This window comes from Poecilia reticulata, linkage group LG5, assembly GCF_000633615.1.
Source record: "Poecilia reticulata strain Guanapo linkage group LG5, Guppy_female_1.0+MT, whole genome shotgun sequence".
NCBI lineage: Eukaryota > Metazoa > Chordata > Actinopteri > Cyprinodontiformes > Poeciliidae > Poecilia > Poecilia reticulata.
The window spans coordinates 24,994,835-25,020,327 of record NC_024335.1 but is presented as its reverse complement, the minus strand read 5'-3'; the positions used below and the strand labels follow the sequence as shown (position 1 = coordinate 25,020,327).

General features: G+C 37.6%; 4 protein-coding genes across 8 annotated transcripts in view; 3 read left to right on the top strand and 1 right to left on the bottom strand.

Annotated features, from left to right (window-relative positions):
- Positions 1-24: 24 nt before the first annotated feature.
- LOC103465297 (uncharacterized) lies at positions 25-3,229 on the top strand. Its single transcript, XM_008409973.2, has 2 exons — positions 25-305; positions 378-3,229. Exons 1-2 carry the CDS (start codon positions 46-48, stop codon positions 2,908-2,910), a joined length of 2,793 nt encoding a protein of 930 aa, XP_008408195.1. The 5' UTR covers positions 25-45; the 3' UTR covers positions 2,911-3,229.
- A 2,542-nt stretch (positions 3,230-5,771) lies between these two features.
- Positions 5,772-7,773, top strand: LOC103465296 (uncharacterized). Its single transcript, XM_008409972.1, has 2 exons — positions 5,772-5,860; positions 5,987-7,773. Exon 2 carries the CDS (start codon positions 6,052-6,054, stop codon positions 7,726-7,728), a length of 1,677 nt encoding a protein of 558 aa, XP_008408194.1. The 5' UTR covers positions 5,772-5,860; positions 5,987-6,051; the 3' UTR covers positions 7,729-7,773.
- A 773-nt stretch (positions 7,774-8,546) lies between these two features.
- On the bottom strand, positions 8,547-17,392 carry stx16 (syntaxin 16). Of its 3 annotated transcripts, none has more exons than XM_008409965.2 (9): positions 16,943-17,392; positions 14,114-14,125; positions 13,873-13,980; positions 13,627-13,767; positions 12,373-12,535; positions 12,182-12,270; positions 11,048-11,191; positions 10,309-10,389; positions 8,547-9,935 (listed from the first exon to the last, which is right to left on the bottom strand). In XM_008409965.2, exons 1-9 carry the CDS (start codon positions 17,066-17,068, stop codon positions 9,831-9,833), a joined length of 969 nt encoding a protein of 322 aa, XP_008408187.1. In that variant the 5' UTR covers positions 17,069-17,392; the 3' UTR covers positions 8,547-9,830. The 3 variants fall into 3 exon arrangements, with proteins under 3 accessions (XP_008408187.1, XP_008408189.1, XP_008408190.1); XM_008409967.2 differs by having other exon boundaries at positions 16,988-17,392; XM_008409968.2 differs by lacking the exon at positions 14,114-14,125 and having other exon boundaries at positions 16,988-17,392.
- Positions 12,527-25,493, top strand: part of dgkab (diacylglycerol kinase, alpha b) — a 22,089-nt gene continuing 9,122 nt past the window's right edge. The window contains exons 1-6 of one of the 3 annotated variants that reach the window (XM_008409970.2): positions 12,527-12,600; positions 20,687-20,767; positions 23,303-23,379; positions 24,376-24,520; positions 24,846-24,920; positions 25,002-25,051. In XM_008409970.2, the coding sequence (XP_008408192.1) occupies positions 20,695-20,767; positions 23,303-23,379; positions 24,376-24,520; positions 24,846-24,920; positions 25,002-25,051 (420 nt within the window). In that variant the 5' untranslated portion in view covers positions 12,527-12,600; positions 20,687-20,694. Of the gene's footprint in view, positions 12,601-19,908; positions 20,174-20,284; positions 20,550-20,686; positions 20,768-23,302; positions 23,380-24,375; positions 24,521-24,845; positions 24,921-25,001; positions 25,052-25,493 lie in introns of those variants that run through there. The other 2 variants (XM_008409969.2, XM_008409971.2) reach the window with 2 other exon arrangements.

Sequence of the window (25,493 nt, the reverse complement as noted above, 5' to 3'; positions counted from 1 at the left end):
AGAAGCAACTTAGAAAGACAGCATAACTTTGATAGAAAATTCTGGATGATGGATACTGAAACTTCTCAATCGGAAACATCAAGCTGCTCTAACATCACACGCTTTGATATTTTCATGGAAAACCAGGAGCTTTCTAGAATTGATTTTGACAATATCAGTGCAGAGCTCAACGCATTGCTCGATAGACTCAGAAGGGCTTATGAATCTGAAGAGAGTTTAGATAGAAGAGTTCACAAAATGACAGCTTCTCTCGAAACTCAGAGACTTGCCCAAAAACTGACTCGCAAGATCTACTTTCATCTAAGGTACCGTGATAAAAACGAGCTGCCTGTTTCTCCTGTTCCTTCTGTCGTTAATCGTCTGCTTCCCTCTTGCAGCTCTGATGTGGCAAAAACAGATGAGGATCTGAAAAAGGTAAGCTCTTCAGAAAAACTGTACACAGTTGCGAGGAAAACGACTGAAACATTTTTCAAGAGACTTTTTCAGAGGATGTTGAAGTCGCCAGACACTTTTGAAAACCAAGAACTAGACACTGCCTTCAAAGAATTACAAAATGAGGTTTCACATATTTCCATCCCTCCAGAGATCCAAAGCGTAGCATCTGTCACTGAAGATGACCAGTTAAAACAATCTCCTAGAACCTTGTTCAAGTCCTCCATGGAAGAACAAGATGCCACAAATGCGGCAGAACAACATCCTAGTCCAGTAACTTGTGGTGTGCTAGACACTTTTGAAAACCAAAACGTGCGCACTCCCTTGGAAGGATTACAAGATGAGGTTTTAAATATTTTCATCCCTCCAGAGACCCAAAACTTAGAATCAACTGACATTGAAGAAGGCCAGTTAAAATCATCTCTCCCACAACAGATGAAGTCCTTAATGGAAAATGCGGCAGGTCTACATCCTAATCCAGTAACTTGTAATGTGGCAGACATTTTTGAAAACCAAGATGTGTATGCTATCGTTAAAAAATTACAAAGTGAGTTTTCAGATGCTCCCATCTCTCCCGAGACCCAAAGCTCAGAATCAGCTGTCATTGACAATGACCTGATAAAATCATTTCCTCAGAAAGTGGCTAACTCCTTAACGGAGAATGTGGCAGGACAACATCCTAATAAAGTAATTTGTAATGTGGCACACACTTTAGAAAACCAAGATGTATGTGCTGTCCTCAAAAAATTACAAAGTGAGTTTTCATCTACTTCCAACTCTCCTGACAGTCAGAGCTCAGAATCAACTTTCTTTGACGATGGACAGTTAAACTCATTTCCCCAAAAACTGATTAAATCCTTTGTGGAAAATATGGCAGGACAAAGTCCTGATCCAGTAACTTGTAGTGTGTCAAACACTTTTAAAAACCAGGGGGTGTGCACTGCATTTAAAGAATTACAAAATGAGATTTCACATATTTCCATCCCTACAGACACCCAAAGCTCAGAATCAACAGACATTGATGACCAGTTAAAATCATTTCCTCAGAAACTGATCAAGTCCTTAATGGAAAATGTGGCAGTACAACATCCTAATCCAGTAACTTGTAATGTGCCAGACACTCTTGAAAACCATGATATACGCACCGCCTTAAACAAATTACAAAGTGAGGTTTCAGATACTTCCATCTCTCCAGAGACACAAAGCTTAGAATCAACTGTCATTCATGATGGAGAGTTAAAATCATTTCCTCAAAAAGTGATTAAGTCCTTAGTGAAAAATGTGGCAGGACAACATCCTAATCCAGTAACTTGTGGTCTGCCAAGCACATTTGCAAACCATGATGTACACACTGCCTTCAAAAAATTACAAAACCATGTTTCAAATATGTCCATCCCTCTAAAGATCAGAAGGTCAGAATCAATTGACAATGATGATGGGCAGTTAAAATCATTTCCTCAAAAAATGATTAAGTCCTTAGTGAAAAAGGTGGAAGGACAACAATTTACTCCAGAACCTTGTACTGCCTCTGTACAAATTCATTCTCAACCTTGTGCTGCTTTTGCACAAGTTCCTGCTCCAGAACTTTCTACTGACTTTGATCATGTTTCTTCTGCAGAGAAATCTACTCCCTTTAAATTCTTTAACAGGCCTACTATTGGAACCATCCATTCAAAGCTCAGCAGCATTGGCCGAAAACATCATCCCAACATTGGGGATCAGGGAACCAGCAAACAACCACCTTATAATCCTGCTACCAAGAGGGACCTTGATAGTGTGCAGACTGGGCTACTAGGAGTAGACCCTACAGCACRCACTGAAGTCAGGGCAGGTCAAGASAAGCAAGAGAAAGGAATACAATGTTTTGAGCAYGGCATTGCTCAGGGAGAAGATGATTTGACTGACTGTGAGTTCCATTGCAAAACTTGCAAATCCAGTGTCAAACCCTCTGTGCTTAAGGAGTTTATCAATGAGGTGTCAGACTTGCTTCAATGCCAAACATGTAAACACGAGATTTACATTATTTCTGCTGTCGTCAATAGACTTTTGGAAAAATACCCCCGTGATTCTGAACGACTGCTGCTGAGGGAACAGTCTGCTGTTCTGAAAAGGCGTCTCTGCATTTACCTGTCAGCTCACTTAGGCATTCAAAAATGCTATGAAATTGATCAGAAACTAAACTCAGATTACTATGCTAAGGTCATAGTTAACAACCTTCTAGGGATCTACGGTTCACCAAGAAAGCTGATCAAAGCCGCAGTTATTCCAGACAGTAACTTTTGCGATGACTTTGCAGCATTTGTTGGATGTGAACTTGTAAAGACAAGAGCATACAAGAAATACAGTTTCCTTAAAAGGATGTTTTCGCCTTTCAAAAAGGCCTTCAATTGGACTTATGATCAGTTCGCTCCAGCCACACAGGTGATGTTAGATCTCAGTTGTTGTGGATATGCTTTTCCAAAAGACAGAGATTATTAGGAGGATAACAAAATAAATCCTCATCTCTATTTTCATTGACTTTTCTCATTTTGGTGGAGGTTTTTTCCTGTAAAAACAGAGTTTTCCCTCTTATGTGATGTTAGATAAAAAAAAACACCTTCCAAAGTAGAAAGACATACATTTTCCTTTGGTTCTGTTCTTAACATAAATTAGCTTGGTTTTTAAAAAGTTGACTTGTGGGTTCACTCCGGGCTTTCTGGCTCCCGAACTTTACTTCAGAACATGTGGTTTTTTGTACATATTGTTAATCTAAACTGTACTTTATTTTTTTCTCTCGCTCTCATTTTCTTTTGTAATTGTAAGTCAGATTTTTTTGTTTTATTATTTTTATTTATTTTTAGTCTGACAAGTAATGACTGTCATTACAACTAAATTATTTTTCTATTCTTTTTTCTCTTCCCCACCATGTTATTGTTATTAGCACTGTAAATCTCTATCACTACTTCTAATATATTATCAGTAATATTTTATTATCATTATTACTATTTCACTGTTCAAAATTATATACACAGACACACACATATACATATATATCCTGTGACTCTGCTGAGGAGTTATGGAGCCCAGGATGTTTCGATAGCGGCTTTAAGCTCATCCAGAGTGTTGGGTCTTGGTCTCTCAACTTTCTCTTCACAGTATCCCACAGATTCTCTATGGGGTTCAGGTCAGGAGAGTTGGCAGGCCAATTGAGCAAAGTAACACCATAGTCAGTAATACCAGTGGTTTTGGCACTGTGAGCAGGTGCCAGGTTGTGCTGAAAAATGAAATCTTCATCTCCATAAAGCTTTTCAGCAGATGGAAGCATGAAGTGCTTCAAAATCTCCTGAATGCTGCTGCATTGACCCTGCCCTTGATAAAACACAGTGAACCAACACCAGCAGCTGACATGGCTCCCCAGACCATCACTGACTGTGGGTACTGGACACTGAACTTCTGGCATTTTGGCATTTCCTTCTCCCCAGTCTTCCTCCAGATTCTGGCACCTTGATTTCCGAATGACATGCAAAAATTTGCTTTCATCCGAAAAAAGTACTTTGGACCACTGAGCAACAGTCCAGTGCAGCTTCTCTGTAGCCCAGGTCAGGCGCTTCTGCTGCTGTTTCTGGTTCAAAAGTGGCTTGACCTTTGACCTGGGGAATGCAGCACCTGTAGCCCATTTCCTGCACACGCCTGTGCACGGTGGCTCTGGATGTTTCTACTTCAGACTCAGTCCACTGCTTCCGCAGGTCCCCCAAGGTCTGGAATCAGCCTTTCTCCACAATCTTCCTCAGGGTTCGGTCACCTCTTCTCATTGTGCAGCGTTTTATGCCACACTTTTTCCTTCCCACTGAGGTGCCTTGATACAGCACTCTGGGAACAGCCTATTAATTCAGAAATGTCTTTCTGTGTCTTACCCTCTTGCTTGAACTTTTTCATGATATGCAAATTTTTTGAGACAGGGATTTTGGGTTTTCATGAGCTGTATGCCAAAATCATCAGTATTAAAACAGTAAAAGACCTTAAATATTTCAGTTTGTGTGCAATGAATCTAAAATATGTGACAGTTTAATTGTTATCATTATGGAAAATAATGAACTTTATCACAATATGCTAATGTTTTGAGAAGGACCTGTATATGTGTGTATATATTTGTCCTCATTTTCTTTGATAATTATATTACTTTGCTATGTAACTTTTCATGGATACGATTTCTTTAAATTATTATTATATTTTACTTTCTGTTTGTCAATTACCATAATTACTGTCATTATGACCACTAAATTATTTTGTTGTTCTTTTTTACCTCTTGGTTTTTAAAAAATATTCATTATTATTATTATTATTATTATTATTATTATTATTATTATTATTATTATTATTATTATTATTATTATTATTATTATATCCTTTTCTTCTTTCTCTCTCTCTTTTACTTTTACCTTGGATTCCCCAAAATGGTTTTCTTCCAGCTAGTTTGTTATATTGCTCTCTCCTTATAACAATCTGTGTGCAGCCTATATATCGAAACGGCCCCTGTGTAAGCGTGAAAGAGAGAACTTCCGGGTCAAGTCACTTGTCTCATAAAAAACAAACAAAATCGTAATTGAACAGTCGTTATTTGTCTTTTCTATTTTCGATTTGTGCACAAAATCGGAAATCGGATAACGGTTACACGGACTGGTTAGGTTCGGTTCGTTATCTGATTTCTTGCTTTGGTTTAATAAACGAAAAAAAAGCGTGTCTGATTTTTTTTCTTTTCTTTTTTTTCCCCCCCAAACAAATAAACTAGCTCCCTGAATACACATGGTGCTCGACGGACACCTTGCTCCCTGCTCTGTGACGAGCCTTCCTCTGAGCTCCTCGGTCCGTTACTCAGTAGCGGCATAAATGCAGCGCCTGCCAGCTGCTAATGTTTGCAATATTTGGAAGCGTGAACAACACGGACACAGTTTTAGCAACGTCTGTAGTTTTAGGCGCTGCTAAACCTACAGCAACGGTAAAACCGGGAAAGGAATCCAGGCGAAGGGGAGAAAGCCCAGACTGTGCTGTAAACGAGATTTTTTTTCTCTCGAGCAACTGCAAAGGAAAGCACTGAAGGCAATGGTCAGGCTAACGTAATACTACCCTCTTCGAAGTTATTACGTCACTCCCACTCCCTTATTGTTGTCCTTTCACGTTAGCCTATTTTTGGCGTATTTTTCAAAATCGGATTTGCCTTTGATCACGTCGTGAACTATGACGTCTTGTCATCAAGCGACAAGCAAAGGCCAGAAGTCTTTAATACGTCATAGTCATTGGCTTAACGTAACCAACTCTAATTCTAATTTACTTCATTTCTGTTGGAAACTTCTCCCAGAAAACTTCAGCAACAATCTACTGTTTTAAGACAAAAAAACAGTAGAAAAATAGCAAAGTTGGAAACTTAGGATAGCTTCGATAGAGAACTAAGGTAAGAAAATGAAGCGGATAATTCAAAAGTGCTCTGAGGATCAGCTAGACACTTTCGAAAACCAACAGGTGCACGCTGCATTCAAAGAATTACAGAACGAGGTTTCACAAATTGCCATTTCTCCAGAGACCCGAAGCTTAGGATCAACCGACACTGAAGAAAGCCAGTCAAAATCATTTCCTCTGAAACGGATGAAGTCGTCAGTGGGAAATTCAGCAGGACAACATCCCTATCCAGTAACTTGTAATGTGGCAGAGTCAGGCACTTTTGAAAACCAAGATGTACGCTCTATCCTCAAAAAACTACAAAGTGAGGTTTCAGATGCTTCCAACTCTGCAGAAACCCAAAGCTTAGAATCAGCTGTCATTGAGAATGACCAGTCAAAATCATTTCCTCGAAAAACGATTAAATCCTTAGCGGAAAATATTACAGGACAAGGTCCTAATCCAGTAACTTGTAATGTGCCAGGGACTTTTGAAAACCAAGCGGTACGCACTGCCTTCAAGGAATTGCAAAATCAGACTTCATCTATTTCCATCCCTCCACACACCCAAAACCTAGAATCATCTGTCTTTGATGATGGCCTGTTAATCTCATCTCCAGATAAAGTGATTAAGTCCTTAGCCAAAAATGTAGCAGGACATCGTCCTAATCCAGGTCCTTGTAGTGAGCCAGGTACTTTTGAAAACCAAGAGGTGCGCGCAGCCTTCAAAGAATTACAAAACCATGTCTCAAATATTTCCATCTCTCCACATAACCGAAGCTTAGAATCAGCTGACTTTGAAAAAGGCCAGTTAAAATCATTTCCTGGGAGCGCAATTAAGTCTTTTATAAAAAATATAGCAGGACAACATTTTACTTCAGGCAGACCTCCGACTGCCTCTGTGCAAGTTCCTTCTCCAGAAAATTATACTGCCTCTGTGCAGGTTCCTTCTCCAGAAACTGAACCCTTTACACAATTTCCTTCTCCAGAACTTTCTACTGGCTTTGATCATGTTTCTTCTGCAGAGAAGTCTACTCCCTTTAAATTCTTTAAGAGGCCTGCTATTGGAACCATCCATTCAAAGCTCAGCAGCATTGGCAGAAAACATCATCCCAACATTGGGGATCAGGGAACCAGCAAACAACCACCTTATAATCCTGCTACCAAGAGGGACCTTGATAGTGTGCAGACTGGGCTACTAGGAGTAGACCCTACAGCACRCACTGAAGTCAGGGCAGGTCAAGASAAGCAAGAGAAAGGAATACAATGTTTTGAGCAYGGCATTGCTCAGGGAGAAGATGATTTGACTGACTGTGAGTTCCATTGCAAAACTTGCAAATCCAGTGTCAAACCCTCTGTGCTTAAGGAGTTTRTCAMTGAGGTGTCAGACTTGCTTCAATGCCAAACATGTAAACACGAGATTTACATTATTTCTGCTGTCGTCAATAGACTTTTGGAAAAATACCCCCGTGATTCTGAACGACTGCTGCTGAGGGAACAGTCTGCTGTTCTGAAAAGGCGTCTCTCCATTTATCTGTCAGCTCACTTAGGCATTCATAAATGTAATGAAATTGATCGGAAACTAAACTCAGATTACTATGCTAAGGTCATAGTTAACAACCTTCTAGGGATCTACGGTTCACCAAGAAAGCTGATCAAAGCAGCAGTTATTCCAGACAGTAACTTTTGCGATGACTTTGTAGCATTTGTTGGATGTGAACTTGTAAAGACAAGAGCATACAAGAAATACAGTTTCCTTAAAAAGATGTTTTCGCCTTTCAAAAAAGCTTACAATTGGACTTATGATCAGTTCGCTCCAGCCACACAGGTGATGTTAGATCTCAGTTGTTGTGGGCCTGTTTTTGCAAAAGACGAAGAAAATTAGGAGGGCGGATTATTAGGAGGATAACAGAATAAATCCTCATCTCTATTTCCATTGACCTTTTTATTTATTAATTTTGGTGGAGGTTTTTTCCTGTTAAAACAGCGTTTTCCCTCTGATGTGATGTTAGATTAAAAAAAACACACCTTCCAATAGACATACATTTTCCTTTGGTTCTGTTCTAAACATAAATTAACTTAGTTTTTAAAAAGTTGACTTGTGGATTCTCTCTGGGTCATTTTCTTTGGTAATATTACTACTTAACCTTCATGTACAAGTAAGTCAGATTTTTGCTTCGTCATTATTATTTATTTTATTTTCTGTCTGACAATTAATAACTATCATTACAACTACTAAATTATGTTCTCTTTATTCTCTTCCATATTAGAATTGTTTTTTGTCTCTTTTTTGTATTTTATTATTAATATTATTACTGTAAGCATCAGTACATGGTTATTTTGCACTAATTTGTTGGTCTGTAATGTTTGTTCTGTGTGCCTTTATTGTTGAATTTTAAAAAAACATGCTGAAAATCCCTCAAGAATAATAAAAAAAAACAGGATCCCCAGCATTTGGCCATGGACCCCTGCACTCCCCCATTGGGGGCACCACTGAACATCCATATATTACACACCAAGCAACCTGGAGGGAACCTTTACAGAACTCCCAAAATGCAACATTTGCAAGGGATATTAATCAGTACCGTAACCGTAATAGACCAAACATTAGCTGATGAAATATACTAATCTATGCCATTTTATTGTTTGTTGTCTTTAATATCCAGTTTCATCATAGACTCTTTATGTTCACCACACATAAAACACGCCATATTTCAACTTTATTTTCTTAAAAAAAAAAAAAAGCAGCCATGTCATCCACTGTTTCACTTCAAAAATCAAAGCATACATGTAGTACCACAAAGACCGTTTTGTCCGTCACAAACAAAAACTCCACATCAACGACAAAAGATGATTGGACAGTTGTATGAAGTGTAGGTTTAAGTACAGATAGTAAAGCCATCATTTAAGCTTCTCAGTCTTTAAAATGAGAAAGTACATGAGGAGAATTCGAAACACACTCGAATGAAATGTGTCCAAACTGAAATAGAAACAATAATGACAATAATAATCATCCTAAAACTGATGAGGATATCTTCAAGCGACTGCCTGCGTTGGACAACATCACAGTTTTCAGTGGAGTGGATTTATTTTAAACATACTCTACTCAGTTTACAGTAAACCTACAGGAAACACCTCTGGATTATTTGAAGGTATCAGAAAATAAATAATTCTTTTTTTTTTTTTATCATACAAGCAACAGTAGTATTACATCATAACGTTCCTCTCCTCTTAGGCCCTCAATATGTGCAAACTGCAAGAGCTTAAAAAGGTAGCACTTTATGCATGGACCGCGGAATATAAAAACAAGTGTTTTTACAACGAGCACTTCATTCAAAGTGTAGCGAATGTGACAGAAGATTAAAAATCATTGTAGGGTATCAAGGAGAGTCATGTTGTTAATATTAGAGCCACTTAAATAAAATAGGGAGGTAATAAAACCAAAGGATTTTTTTTTTTTGGAACTGACCAGCTTCTCTAATCAACCCAAATGCTAATATTATCCTCTTTACATCTTTAAAAAGTCAAATACTGAGATGTAAATATAACGCTGAGCTGAGAGTGAATTAGCAGTGAAATCCCACCCAATGCATTGATTTTTTTTTACCAACTCTTGTCCCCATCAGAAACCAAATTACTTTTTAGACAGAAGACACTGGTCTTCATCACCACCTGTGCTTCGACAGAAAAATACTCCGTTGTAGCAGTTTATCACGAGTACTTCAACATTAAAGGGGTTTTCCTTTCGTTAAGACACAGATATGTCAGAGCGGACGGGGCTCCTGTCAGAGTCTTCGTCTTTAACCAGGCTGAAGATTCGCTTCTTTCATGTGACAGCAGCCAGAAAGCATCTCCACACCGCTGAAAATGCACTTGGAGGGATGTTGAATTCTTCTTGACGGCTTCAAGACGAATCCAGAAGAGTCCAAGTCCAAACAGACACCCGACAAAAACCCAAACAGATGGACACAAAGCCGGAGGAATGCTTCACTTAAACTTTGTTCCAAAAAGAATAATAATTAGAACGAGGACTATGACGAAAAGGATCAAAATGACGAGCATCTTCCTGTTTTTCTTCTGATACTGCTCCGCCTGCGAAGGAAAGGGAAGAACAAACGTACAAACATAAAAATTTAGGTCCTGAATCATTCATTTGGCATGTGGATTTCTATTATTGTCTTTAAAATCTTTTGTGGACATTTAACACTTAAGCAAATGAATGATCAAAGTCATCCAAATTCATGACAACGGATAAAAATAACGTAATTATCCAATTGTTAGATTCAAAGACGTTCATGTTAATTGCTTTGTCATCATTCACGTTTTGGAAAAAATAAATAAATACAGATTTATTATTGAAAGCCCTGCCGATCATATGTTTGTAAACTTACAAACATAACTGGATGGTTCATACAGGAAACATCTAGCGCTTGAAATATGACATGCAGAGTCGTGTTTTGTTTACCTTTTGTAACTGTTTTAGTCCATCCTCTGTTTTTACACAAGCCTGCTCCACGTTGAAGTCAATTCTGTCCAGAACAGTTCCCTTCGAGAAAATCGAAACATTTTTATTAGAACAAAGTACAAACAGCCGGAGTTGCACTTTATTTGGTAAAGCTAATGCCAGTGTTTTTTTTCTCCATTTCCAAATACATCTAAACTTTTAAATAAGGATGTTTTTATTTTACAAAGATAATCTCTAAAATGCAGAGATATGAATGAATTTTCATACAGAGATGGTATCAAATGCTTTCTCTTCTGCTATATATTAAATGACAACAACAAAAAAGGCAAACTTCAACTGAACGGATTTTTTTCCTTCTTTGATTAAATATTTTTCTGGCTGCTAGATTTTCTGTTTCTTTTTTCTAATTATTTTTAAAGTTGTATTTGTTAGATACAGTTTTCTGCATTTTTTTAAATACAGCAGCCTCAACCATAAAGTCTAGTATTGCCTTGTTTTGAAAAAAAAAAAACAAAAAAAAAAAAAAAAAAAAAACAAAAAAAAAAAAAAAGAAAAACCAAACAAAGAAAAAAAACATGCAAAAAAGATTCAAGGCTTATACCAACATGACAAAGATCCTCTAAAAATCTTGTTTTCAAAAACAAAATGACTTAAATGTTCACAGTAACCAATAAAAAAAATAATAAAAGAATAAATGTAGCATTTACAATTATTCCTCTTATTATTCTCCTTTTAGTACCTGCTCCACCACCATTCCCGCCAAATCCCGGAAAATCTCATTCAGATCCGAGATGGACTGCACTATTTGTCGGATCTCCCTCTCCCGTTCCTCCACCAGAACCGTGTTCTGCTCCACCAGCATCAGCTGATCATCTGTGAACCCCTGAGAATTCAAGATTCACACAACCTGTTACACACTCACAAAGAAGGGAGGATAATAAGCACAGAAAACCTGAGCAAACGCTGTTGCAACCCATAATGCAACAGTAATTCATCAATATTAATGAGTTCATGTCGCTAGTTGCTAATCATTTACAGGCTCTAATCAGCGTAAACAGTGACAGATAAACAGGACTGTTTTATTTCTTGACACTTTCATCCTGCTCACTTTTGTGGAAAAGATATATATTTTTTTACCTTTTTAAAAGGAGTTTAATGCAGGCCTGAATCGACTCATAAAAACAAAATACCACTTCTAAATTCATTAGATTTCATTCTAATAAAGCAAAATGTGTGAAAGATGACCAAAAAAAGGGAGACAAACAGGCAGACTCATGAAAACATCTAAATTTTATTTACACTTTTATAAAATTACCAAAATAATCAAGAATAACATTAAAAAGTATGTGTTGCTGGAGATTATCAGTGTGATAGTTTGCCTGAAGATCGTAAACTAAGTAATTACATAACAGTTAAAAAATAAACTAAAACATTAAATGAGTGAAAGCGATACAGGGACTTTCATATTTAAAATATGATTGAGAACTTCCTGATGGTGATTTACTTTACTTTTATCGTTCTGTTTTTTCTTTTCTCGTCTGGATTTTTATGCATTTTTTTTTTTAATGGATTTTGTGTATTTTGTTAATTTTACTTAAAGTTATGAAGAGTTAACAAACCCAAATAGCTTCAGCCTACACCCTTTTGATTTATGAACACTTATGAATTAATTTTACTCGACTTTGTTTTGAATTTCTTTGGTTTGTAGCTGCAGGGTCAACTGATTGCAACAACTATTATGTGTGTCTGAATGTTTTATGTCGAATAAACTAAACCTTAAAAATATACGGAAACTGTTTATGACGTAATCATCGTTCAGCTGCAGCAATGTCGTCCGGCTCTCGCTCCGCTGGCGAAAACAAAAGCCTCTCACCTTGTCGTACAGAGCTAGCTCTTCATCCTCTTCCATCAAAGGTCCTGAATCAAAAAAGTGCTTCGATCTCTCCTCCCGATTCTTCATGCCTGGTACATAACCGTCCGCATGATTAAGACGGAAAAATAAAAGAAACGCCGTCTAAGACGGATCTACGTAGATGATGTAGAACAGAATAAGAAGTTCCTTACGTTTTAAATAGCTGGACTGCGTGTGCCTGAAGTTGGTGGACAGGTCCTGCAGGCTCTGAGCCAGGGACGACACCACGTTCACCAACAGCCTCTCCTCCTGCTCGGTGCAGTGGCCCCGGCGAGACTGCAGGCCCGTCACGGATCGCTGGCATCGGTGGAACATCTGAGCAGAAGACGAGATCACGAGCCGTCAACCAGCGCAAGCAAAGCAGGACCCGACTGGAGGAGGTCGTGTTTTTATATTTTACGTTTTTCTGTTAAGTCAACAATGTCAAAAGCATCTCTGTTTTATCAGTTTGAGTTTTCCTCTGCTGTTCAAGAATTTTTTTTTTATAAAAAGGTACAAATAGAGATTTAAAAAAAAAAAAAGGAAATTACACAAATAAATCTCTAATAAATAAAAGCTGCTGCTCCTACAAAGCTGCACAACCACAGAAATGTTAAAAACTTGCACTTTTAATGAGGTCAGATATGAACAGCTAAAGCAACAAGTTAACCAGCAATAATTTTCAAAGCAATAAATAAATAAATTCAGATTTCTGCACGATACTTTTAAATCACGTTTAGCCACACTTTGTAAGTCGTGTTGCTCCATTTAGCACATCATTTATTTGAGAAAATCTGCAGACTAATGGAAGAAATTAGGAACAGTTTAAAGGAAAATTTCAGCAGAGATTAATTATTTATTTTTTAACAAAGTCATAAAGTGCTGCACAATATAAAATCTCAAACCATAAACCATTAAATTGACAAAGTGAGACGAAGCGTACGATGACAGACATGGAGAAATGCTAAAGCTGATGTAGAGCCACAGGGAAAGGCTACATCAAATACGTCTGTCTTTAATTTTAGATAGCTAACGGGCAATTCTTTTACCATCGAATGTTACTGCATAATCTGTATTGTCAATTTTTTATTTATTGTGAGAAAAAAAAACTCCGCATAATTATGTTTACTTACCCCAAAAACTAAAACTATTGTTGAATCTGTTAGTTTTTTCCCCTCCACTGTTATTTTCATGAGAGCATCAATAAAACAATATAATTAAACGCAGCTATCATTTGCTGCTCAACGATAAAACTGCACTGCGTAATATAACCTCTGCAACAATAAGCAAGTTGCTCCTGAAGGCAAGTTGCTGATTCCACTCCTCATCTGGACACTAATGACAGCGAGTGTCGAAATTAGATAAAAAGGTGAATTGTAACTCAAACCAAAACTGATCCAAATGGGGACAGCGGTGAACAAAAGCACCTGCGTGATCTCCTGGGTAGTGATCTCTATGGCGTGCTCCTCCTCGCTGCTGTCATCCAGCGTTGGACGGTTCATGTGCTTGTCGTGAAGCAAAGCCAGGTCCCTCATCTTCTGCTGGATCCGTGTGATGTCGTACTGGATCTGAAAGATCAGCAGTCAAAAAAAAAAAAAAAACCCACAAAAAAAACACATCAATACTGCGCGTTTTCAATGTTTCATTTCTGCTCGACCGGTGATCCGAATTACCTCGTCGACCCCTTCTATCCATTTGGGAGGCAGCTTCTTTGTGACGCCGATAGCAGCTTCTGGGTCCAGACTGATCCCAGAGACCAGAGCCATCCGGTCATCAGCCAACTTAGAAAAAAAAACAACCCAGACATCTGTATAAAAATGTTTCTTATAGCAACGAAATGGTGTGATGATTATGATGATTGTAGAGCTCTACTTTTATTCGCTTAATATTGTGAAGGGAAAACAACAGTGGTACCTCGTCAAGCTCCTAATGTGATTGTCAGAGAGCAGAGTGTTTCCATCCAGCCAGGTTAAGCAAAGGGAGAGAGAAGCAGAAATAACAGATTGAAACGCAGAAAAAAACAACCCCCTGCAAATATCAAAGAAAAGTTTTGCTGCCTACTTTCAGTTAAAAATTAGCGTCATTAGTTCTAGCAGCTCATATTAGTCCTTCATAATGTACTCAAGTGCGTTACTAGTGTAAGAAATAAATCATCCCTGAGACGATGATGTAAAGTTAGATCGTGTAAGCTCCCATACAGAAAGAAAAAATATATATACACTATTCTCAGCAAGTTCTTATAAAATTTTTCCACATAACAACCACAGGCGTCACAGTATGATATTGGGATTTTATGTAATGGAACATCTGAAGCGGAGAAAAAATGTTTTTAAATTACTTAACCCTCTCTTCAGAACCACCCTCAGCTGCAATTACAGCTTTTTCCAGTTTCCCCATGTCTTCAGACCGAAACGTTTGCCTATTCTGATTAGCAAAACAGCTCAAACTCAGTCAGACTGTACGAAGACTGCATGTCATGTGTCAATGTCCAACATCCCCACAGCATGATGCTGCCACTACCACCCTTCACGCCGCGGCAATAGATTTACAGCATTTTGTGCGTAGGTCAGAAAGTTTGATTTCAGTCTCAGCTGGTGAGTCTCTTCCTGCACATGCTGCCGTCTCTCCTACATTGTTTTTGGGGAAACTGCAGATTGGTGAAGAGTACGAATGTCAGTAGTTTTAACGTCGACTGACTCTCCCACCTGAGCTGTGGCTCTCTGCACCTCCTCTACGGCTACCGCCAGGTGCTTCTCTAATTACTGCTGACCTTCCTTGGTCGTTTTGAGTTTGGAGCACCATACTCCCTTTTAAATAATAGATACAGCAGTGTACTTAAGTTTTGGTCTGTCACATAAGATCCCAATAAAATACGGTGAGGTTAAAGGTTGTAGTGTGGCAAAATGTTAAAATGTTCAAAGCATGCGAGTGCTTTGTCAAGGCATTGAAATTCTGTTAGTATTCTCCAGTAAAATGGAGTGAAACCATAACATTGATCTGTTCGTGTTTCTGCGAGAGAATGTGAGCTGAGCAGGAATGTGGTGGAAACGTTCACAGCAGGGCGCGATAGTGGCAGCTGGAAGCTTCCTACAGCTTAGAGAATGTTTCAGGGAGTAAGAAGAGGAATGTTTTCTACCTTTACTTCTGTAAAGGTTTCAGCATGCATACAAACATCAGGGTTTATAACATAGGCTTTGTTTCTAGACTGACTCATGTCGCCCTGTAAATGAAATTTATCACATCAGACGATCAACAATAAATGAAGTTTTCATTGCAGGCAGGGAATGTCAACTATCCCTTGTTTGGGCTCCCTGGTAATCTGATACCAAGCTTTACCCTTTCTGGGTTTTCAAGCTGCGGGTTTGGAAAAAAAAAAAAAGTTTGGGAAGAAAGATCTCAGATAAAAATGTTTGCCTTCCATTAGAGCTGCTCTGAGGGAAAATGTTTGGACACATTTTGCACCTTTGCAGAGAGATTCCACACCATGTGGTGACTTGTCTCTCACAATGCCTCAGAAAACTATTCATAACTCCTTTGCACTTTTTTTTTTAAGTGTTGGTGTCTGACTACAACCATGACCTTCAACGTATTGTATCGCAATTTTATTTTATAGACCATAAAATAGTTCATAATTGTGAAATGGGATATACCAATACATTGTTTACAAATGTTTTACAAATAACCGGTATTAGTATTAATGCAGTTGTTCTATGAAGGGTGTTTGTTAAACAAAATGTTAAAGAACAATTAGCATAATGAAGATTAAAGAACACAGCAGTCAGGTCAAGGAAAAGGGAGAGGTTTCAAGAAGGCTATAATAAAATACTCAAAACTTTGAAAATATCACAGAAACCTCAAAATATAAGAACGCTACTAAGTAATGAACTGACAGGCCGTGGAAGGACAGCATTTGTCAGAAGTCAAGGATCCAGGGTTCAGTGGGAAAATTGTTGAATAAAATGGTTTTTTGGTGAAATAATAAAAAATGCGCGGCAAAAAACTAACACTGCAACTCCCCCTGAAAACCCTGTGAAACATGGTAATGGCAGCATCATGCAGTGGGGAAAGTTCGCTTTAGCAAGGACAAGAAAGTATGTCACAGTTAATAAAAAAAATATGGGGAAAAAAGATGGGAAATCATTGATGAAAACCTGCTGGTGCCAACCAACAGGCGTCCCTTTTCCTCGACTAAACAGTTGTGAAAATGAGTGTGAGTTTGTTGTAACCTCACAAAAAGTTGAAAAGGTTCAAGGGATGTGAATACTGATTTACAAGCCTGAATAATATCAAACCTAGCTTTGGATATGTATATATATATAACAGAGGTCTGACTTAGCCAATCCAAAACATGTCACAGAGGAAATCAGCTACAGTCACAGGATGGACCTAGACTACAGCACAGATTTTACAGAGACGAGAACACATGTAAACATCTTTTAACTTTCAATAGCAATGAATGATTTAAATAGTGTCAAAATCAGACTTTAGCAGTGGTTAATATTTAACAAATGTCATTTTTCATCGCTTTTAGCTACCATTTAGCTTCTGCGGGCAATAAAACATCCGTGCGTGGTCCTCCTGATTCACTTCCATCAATCAGTCATGAAGTGAAACAAGGGACCACATCAGCTCTGACAACACAGAATATCTACTGCTACCCAGGTGGCTCTAGCTACGCGGGCTCAGGGACTAACTACATGCAAACACACACAGTAAAATGTCAAAACGATGCAGAGCACTCACCGCAGCATTGCTACGTGTACTCAGACGGGGGTCGTATGTACTCACTTGCTCAGCCAAAATCTGCCGGTTTTGGATCGCATTGTTCCGCATTAACAAGAAGGCATCGGTCAGACGCCGAGTGGCCATGACTGCCTTTGTTGAGCTCTGAATTAACAGAGGACAAACTGACTGCGGATCAGCCGATGATTTAGTAAATTATCTCCAATGACGCGCTGCTAGCTTTAGCTTTACCTGCGAAGAGTGAGGGAAGTCTCGCGGTTACAGCCCCTCAAATCTCTCCGATCATATTGGTCTAGCAAGCTTCTTTAGCATCAAACTTAAGTACTGAGAGAAAACCGGGAAGTTCGAGACAATTTTGTATTTATGGTCAAATTGGAAACGGTTGCTCCTCTTTTAGAGAGCTACGGAAGTATGTGTACGTCAACACGTAAACATCTGCGTTAAGCGCATCTTCTTCTAGTGATACCCTCATCTACACTTTACAGATATGTCGCCCTCTAGTGGCTTAATTAACATTTTTTCTTTCTTTTTTTAAACACTGTCAGGTTTAAAATTTTTCTAAGTAATGTCTCATGCTGATACAGGACAGGATACACTGCAGCCACTTAAATTATTTAGTGAAACTGTTAAAAATAATGCACAAATGCATTGCTATTTCAATGCGAACAAAATGTTATTTCACTTATTATTAATATTATAGCATTTTTAAAATATCCCAATGAGCAACATTTTTAATAGTTTAATCATTTAAAACATTAATTAATCTATTGTCTATATTTCTATTCTTGGAGGGTTGAGAGGCCGTTTTAATTCTTTAAATAAATTTTTTTTTAAATAATATTTATTGGAATAAGAGCACAGGTTTCCATGAAGTCTGAAATATTGAGGAACTAATTAGTAATAAGTTGTTTTTAGTAGTCATATAAAAGCAAAACAGGTGAGAAGAGAACTATAATTAAACATCGGATTATTTTTTTAGGTCAGTGCATAACTTCATTGATTTTTATTTTTAATTCATATGACAGAAAAAGAACTACAATGCATTTAAAATTTAATCTACATTTGAATAGAAATAGAATGGGAAAAGTGGACTAAAATTAATTTAATTAATCTCATCTTTTACCTGTGACTTCCTTCTACCAAAAAACACAACCGCATACACACAAGATGAAATTATTTAAAATAATTAAAATCAGATTTTTTCATGTTTCCTGAAAGTAAGCTAAATTATAAGTAATGCAAATTAAATAATGTAATTTTTAAAATGGTTTTTAAGTAGTACTATTTATAATAGTTCCCATACTATAACAGTAGTTCCCGATACTGTAACATTTTAATACTTAAATTATAAAAAGATAAATTAAGTCTCTGAGTAAATTGTCGACCATGTTACTTTAAAATACTTATCACCCCTCTTCCCACCAAACAATTTTTGGTCATATGACTCACAGAAAGTCAAGATTGTAAGCTGCCAATAAATTCAAAAGACTAGCAGGACATTTTTGGAGGGAAAACATCCACAACAAGCAAGATAAGTATCACCCTGTATTTTAACTTTTTTTTTGTTGTTGTCAAGGAATGGCATTATCTGCTGCAGAAAAGCAGAGGTGCCACAGGACTTGTTGTGATGCAAACCCTGAAAGAAGGCAGAAAAACTTGACTTAGGCCTATGCAACTGGACATCTGGGAAAATGTATAGATTTTGATGCATTTTGGCCATTCATCTATACAAAACCTTTATTAAATACCACTCGGACCAAAGTGCATATTTGAGAAAACTTTTTGTGTTTTTGTTTGGGTGTGTATGTGGAAAAATTAAGTTTGTTGATTGAAGATGTGAAGCGGAAATGCATGAATAAGAATTAAACAATTTTTTTCTGGTGAAGTTCATGAGAAGACATTAGCTGGTAGGCAGATGACCTGATTAGGGAGTCACAATCCCCATTAGGAAAAGCGTCTCAAACTAGCTTTCCTATGCATTTCTGCTGGATTCTCATCTCCCTTCAGTGCTCTGTCTGGGTTTTCTCCCATTGAGTTTGATTCCTCCTGTAGAATTTCAGCTGGGCCAACATTATCAATTGGGTAAAATCAGATCCAATTGTTTAAAACTTCCACAAAGCCCATACCTCTAAAAATAAAAATAATTTATAATGCAAAGTTAGGGACAAGTTGGAAAATGTAACCAGGGGAAGAGTATCCAAAAATTGTACTCAAGTAAGAGCAGTACTTCATCATATTTCCACTCAAGTAAAACTAAAAGGAAGCCGTCCATGAAATTACCCAAGTAATAGTAAAAGAGTGTTAAGTTACTCAAGAACTGATAGCTGATCAAGACATCAATAAATTAATATTCAAAAATTACATCATTAGATGGACTAAAATATAGAGTTACATGGAAATTGAGGTATTTTAAGGACCAAAGTGAAAATAATTCATATGAATAGCATAAGTACAAAATAACAAAATCATTCAAAAGAAAAAAATCCAAATGGATTCATTTCTATTTAAAACTTATGAAACTTTAACAAAAACTGAAGATGTGCATCTTGTTCTTCAGAATCTCCGAAAATGTATACACGAATACCAATACTTCATAATAAAATTACTCAAGTAAAAGTAGAAAGTACAGTTTAGTAAAAATATTCCTGAAATAAAAATAAAATAAAATAAACAAATCTAAAAAGTTACTCAAGTAAATGTCATTCAGTAAAATAGTCTTTATCCAGCTCTGCCTGTAACATGGTGGATATTTGATCCCTGTAGTACAAAAACTTTCACCAATATAATTTTCTTGTTGTCTAACAAGCCCCGTATCACAAGGAATACTTTCTATGAAGTTACAGTGGCCAAAAGGCACCGAATAGTAGCGGGAATAAATAAAGTGCGGTGTGTTTGAGGTCGGTGGCGGGGCCTGGGTGGTGCCACTAACTGTAATTATTATGTCGCTGAAAGCTCCTCCTCCGTTCATTCTTAATCCCTCTGGCTCTGCCCGCTAATACTGCGGCTGAAATTCATCCACAAGGATCAGGCGGCCGCGGTAGCAGAGCTCCCTGCTGACTTTATCCCCGCTTGGGACAGTGTGTGTGTGTGTGTGTGTGTTTTTTTTTTGTGACGCGCTCTCGCCGCGGTTTGGTTCCGGGAGACGGAGTCAAGTTTTCAGGGAGAGCCCAGGAGGGTTCAGCCTTTCTTCCTGCTTGAACACCTGAGTGACTTTGACCGAGCGCTATCCCGGTGAGTTTAAAGGCCCTGCCGCTGCCAGTCACTCCGCTTTCACATTATAATCCTCTCTGATGGATGCGGCCCCCTTTCAGAGGATGGCTTTGATTGCTGATTTATCCTCAGCTTGAGTTGCTGATTAAGATAATGGCACATCACATTTTTCAAGCAGCTTGTCAACTTGTTGGTGCTGGGGTTGGTTTTGTTTATTGTTATTATCTGCAGCTCCTCGTTAATAGTGCAGCAGTAGCAACTGGTGCAACTTTTAAGACATGAAAACAGAGATATCCAGGCAACCCTGTCTGGTTTGAACTACTGATTGGAGAAAAAAAACCCACCTTCAGTTGGCAGATTATTATCCCTGAAAAGAGGAGTGTTTCACATACCACTGGTACGCTGCAGTGCTTGGAATGGAGACAAACCAGTTCATGTAACAGACAAGCAGGGAGGAACTAAACCTGATGCTTTTTCTGTCAGACCGCTGACTGTTTGGCTATTGTTTGGTTTTCTGTCTTGTTTTTTCTGCAGGGATCATCATGGCCTCAGCTGATGACACAGAAGGGACCCTGGCTCCTGTGGACTTCATCCAGCTGCAGCATTACATGGAGGGTGAGCTCCTTTCTTTACATCTATGGCAATAATTAGGAAATCCATACACTGAAGTTTGTAAAATGACATAAAAAGTTCAGTTTTTGATTGATTGATTGATGTTTTTGTTTCACTTTCTATCATTGAAACCACCAACTTTAACATATTTTTTATGTAATTATATGAGTTTATGTTGGATGCTTAGGTAGTAATTTCGCTATAAACACCCCTTTTAGCTGCCTTCAGTAGTTACATGTTTGTATTTAACCTCTGTGTAAATACAGCTGCTCTACGGAGGACAGAGATAATAATGTGGAGAAGCTTAAAGCATGGTTAGGTTATAAAACAATGAAGTACTGTTCAATCTATAATCTGATGGAAAGAGAAGGACACCACAGTAAACTTACTATCACATGGTCGTCCACCTAAAGTGAGGAGAGCTTTAGTCAGAAAATCAGCTGTCAGGCCCTTAGTAGCTCAGGAGGAGGATGGGACAAAGTCTCTTTATAAGTGAAATAATAATAATAAAATAATAATAATAATAATAACAAGCTTCTGTATGTTGCTAAAAACATTAGTTTTGTTCTATTTAAAGTGTAATAAGACATTTGCACTAGAAACTAGAGGGGGGAAAAAATGGTAAGATTTTGTGTTTCTGCAGTGAGTTAGAATGGCCCAGTCAAAGTGCAGCTCTAAATCTAATTGAGAACCTACAGCAAGTTTTCAAAACCAGTATCTACGGATGCTCTCCTACTTTTGCAGAAAAGGGTGGTCAGGAATATCTGAGTCTAGGTGTGCAAAGCTGCTATAGGCATCACCCAAACAATGTGCAGATCTATTTGCAGTGAAAGCATTTCTAGGTGCTGATTCAGGGGGGCTAAGAAAAGGCACACCATGCTTTTAAGGAAAATGTCTGAAATTTTGTTTATCATTTCCCCTCTAGCTCACTGTTATATACTACTTAGATAATTGTTGTTGCAACCAATGTTAGCTAAAACTAACAAAATAAGAAAAACTGGAATTGAGATTTTTGTTAGCTGAAATAAATAAAAACGGTAATTAATGGGGGGAAAACTGTAACTGACTGGAACTATGTGGTCCTTTTATATAAAACTAACTAAAATATACTGGAATTATAGATATCATTTGTTTTTTTGTGTTTATTAATCTATTTATTAGCTTTTGGAACTGATATGAAATTGATTATTTTCCTCCCACATAAGCTGTCGATAGATTAGGGCTTTCCATACTCCTCCTGGCAGCACTTTTTGCAAAATGGTGACTGTGAAAGTTTTGAGAAAGTACCAGTCATTTGGTTGATCAACAATAATCAATTTTTTTTTTGAAAACTGTATCTTTTGTTGAGTATTCATTACTCAGTTGATATGTACATAATCACAAAGTGCAGAATTTAAATAGGTCAAAGTACAAATAAACGAAAACTATTACTATAAATAACAAAAACTAACCCAAAACTAAGCAACATATAACTAATAATAACTAATAAAAACTAGCAAACACACTAATTAAAACTGAATTAGGCAAACAAAAAGTCACAACAAAATAAAACTAAACTATAATGAGAAACCCAAAACTATTATAACTCTGGTTGCAATGTAAGAAAAGTTTGAAAAAGTTCATATTAGGGTTTCATTACTTTTGCAAGGACCAGTGTGTTTATTTATGAATTAGTGTAAACCGTTCAATAAGAGCTGAATAAAACCTGACATATGACTGGACACACCCACCGTTCTCTTTGTGTGAGTGGGAGTGTCCAAATAGTTCAGTAGTCCTGCACTTTCACAGACTGAAAGCAGTCCAGTATTAGGAAAGGTCCATAAATGCTAATTGAGATAAGCGAGAGGTGAGCAAAGTCCATTCAGACAAGACCAGTCCACACACCCATCAGGTCGGCCATCTAAATCCTGTTAAAAGTGGCGGCGGCCTCGAGCACCGCCTGACTTGGTGAACTGTGAACACGTCAACTCTCGTTCACCTTCTCTGGAGAAGCCATTAAACTGAACGCCGCGGCTCTGGGGTCAAAGCTAATGCTGAATTATATGGGACCTCTTGACGGGGAAGCTGCACCAATCTAAAAATACTCTGTCTACTCAAAGGCTTTGGTAGAAATGAAATGGGTCCGTAGGCCTTTATTTGGATAATGGATGAATAGATAATTACATGTACCATGTGCTCAGAGGCGGAGTGTGTTTGCTCAGACTGTGGGGCCCAAATGAATGTTTTATAAACACACACACACACACACACACACACACACACACACACACACACACACACACACMCACACACACGCACGCACRCACGCACGCACGCACGCACGCATGCACACACACACAGAGTCTATTCATGGTCCCGCTTACTGATACTCCCACCTTTCAGTTGCTCCTTCAACAAGAACAAACCATGATTTGCAATTAGACATAATCAGTTGTATTGTAGGATTTGTTATAATCAGTTCAGATGCAGAAAAGTTAACATTCACTTGTAGTTTATCGCTGAAGTTTTATTTTGACGTCCCCAAAATCCTCCCTGCAGAAAGCAGCTTGAGGGTCAAAGATGTGATTAAGGAGTTTCACCCAGGAGGCCGATACGCCAAGCACACGTCTGGAGAGGTAATTAATGCTTTTTCTAATCAGTCCGTCCGTCCGTCCAGCAGAATTCAGACTAAATCCACCGATTCTGAATTTTGGAAAAACACTTTGTCTAAAACCAAATGTTAAATGTCTGATTAATGTCTGCTTTAACACGCAAGTAAATATTAATTTGTCATGTGACTGTTGATCTTCTCTATTTGGCACTTTAACACTTTTTCTTGGACTAGTTGGAGCAAAACTACTACAGAATGTTTGCAGTTTCACAACTAATGTCACAAAAAACATTTATGTGATCCCCAAAAATTATATCAACCTCCCAGACGTTGATAAAAGTTATTTTAGTGCAATTTTTTAGTAGTCTGGACTCATACTGGGATCAGAACCAAAACATTTAGACATGTGGTGTACTACAAAGTCTACAGAAAATGTGATTCAATTTAGACTTTCAGAATTTGTGTCTTTTTATAATTAAATTTCTTGATCATTTATAGAAACGTTTAACTATCAGAAAAATGTGACTGATAAGCAAGGGTTCAAATACATGAGAAAAACCCGGATAAGGGGAAATTTTATTCAATTCATATTTTAAATATTAACTTTAAGCCTGTCACAATAAACAATAAATCAATTAACCTCATGATAAATTAAAGTGAGCACTTCATAGTCTAATTTACTTATTGTTGTTTCGGTTGTTTTTATTTATTTTGCATATCTAAAATGTTTCCCAGTTCCAGTAGTAAATATTCTTTAGGAATCAAAGTATTTTGGTGTTTGATATTTGAAGATATTTGATATTTGGTGATATTAGTTGAAAATGGTCTCAAAATGACAATATTATCATCTATCACAGTTAGTTCTAGGACAACTTTTTTGTCACATTTGTCACTGTGACACTATTAATTATCTATTTGCTTGACTGCAGTGACTGTGTTTAGAATTTAAGTGAAAAATGAGTTCTTATCCTGGTTGCTGTTGATCTGTGTGAGTGTAAATGTGACCTTTGTCTCTGCTCAGTGCCTCCACCTGGAGGGATTCTGTCTCTTCCTGAAGACGTACCTGGAAGTGGAGAGCTTCCCTCCAAACTTCTGCCAAAAGCTCTTTAACTATTTTCAACAAGCAGAACTAGAGGGCTCTCCAAAAAAGTCCACTCCTCATGGAGGTAATTCATTAAAATACCTGAAATGTTTTCCGTAAGGTAAGGGACGTCAGGAGGAAATGTCTGCTGTTTATGCATGAGTGGGATTCTCAGTATTTCCTTGAAGAGACAGAATAAAGGAATGCTACTAAGACAGTTTGTCTGTTGGTTGGTTTTACTTTTTGTGTCACGTGAAGGAAGCCGCAGGCACTGATTTCATTGATTAGCAGAAAACTAACTGGGATGTTTTCTCCTACTTTGCAAACACGTTAAAGTCTGAAAGTGAAGTTGTCTTGTTTTAATCTCATGTCATGAATTTCCAGTTGCTGCAAAGTGTCTGTCGTTTCAGGTGGGGTTTTTCTTCGTGACGTTTCCTGCTACTTCTCAGTGCTGGAGGAAGGACAGCCACGGGAAAAGCTTGAGTGTTGGTTCATTAATTACTCTAGAACAGATTAATTAAAGATGATTGTGTAGAAATGACTGACAGCTTTTTGTTTGGTTTCAGTTACCTTCAAACTTTACGACAAAGATGGAAACGGACTCTTGGACAGTTCTGTAAGTATGAATGGAACCTTTATGCTTTAATAGGAAAAGAAAGAAAATACGTATTTGCTAATTTTCACGTTACACTAGTTATACATTAAAAGCAAAATTATTAGAGATCCACTAATCAATCACCCACTGATTAAATTATCTTCTTTCCTTTGATCAGCTGTGACTGCTTATCAACAGAAATTCAGTGAAATAAAGAAAAATAAGAAAAATTCTGCACTAAATGACTAATAATTTATTAGTCATTTAGTGCAGAAAACCTAAGAATTCACATTATTATGTCTACAAAGGCACCTATTAACAGCACCTATGTTAATTTTTTGGAAATATATAGTCAGTTAAACCAACCATTTATCTACCTGCTTGTAGTTTTTAATTAAGTACTCCAAGTATCAATCGACCAGAGATCAAAATTAACCAGTACTCCCTTGACTAGCTCTGATAT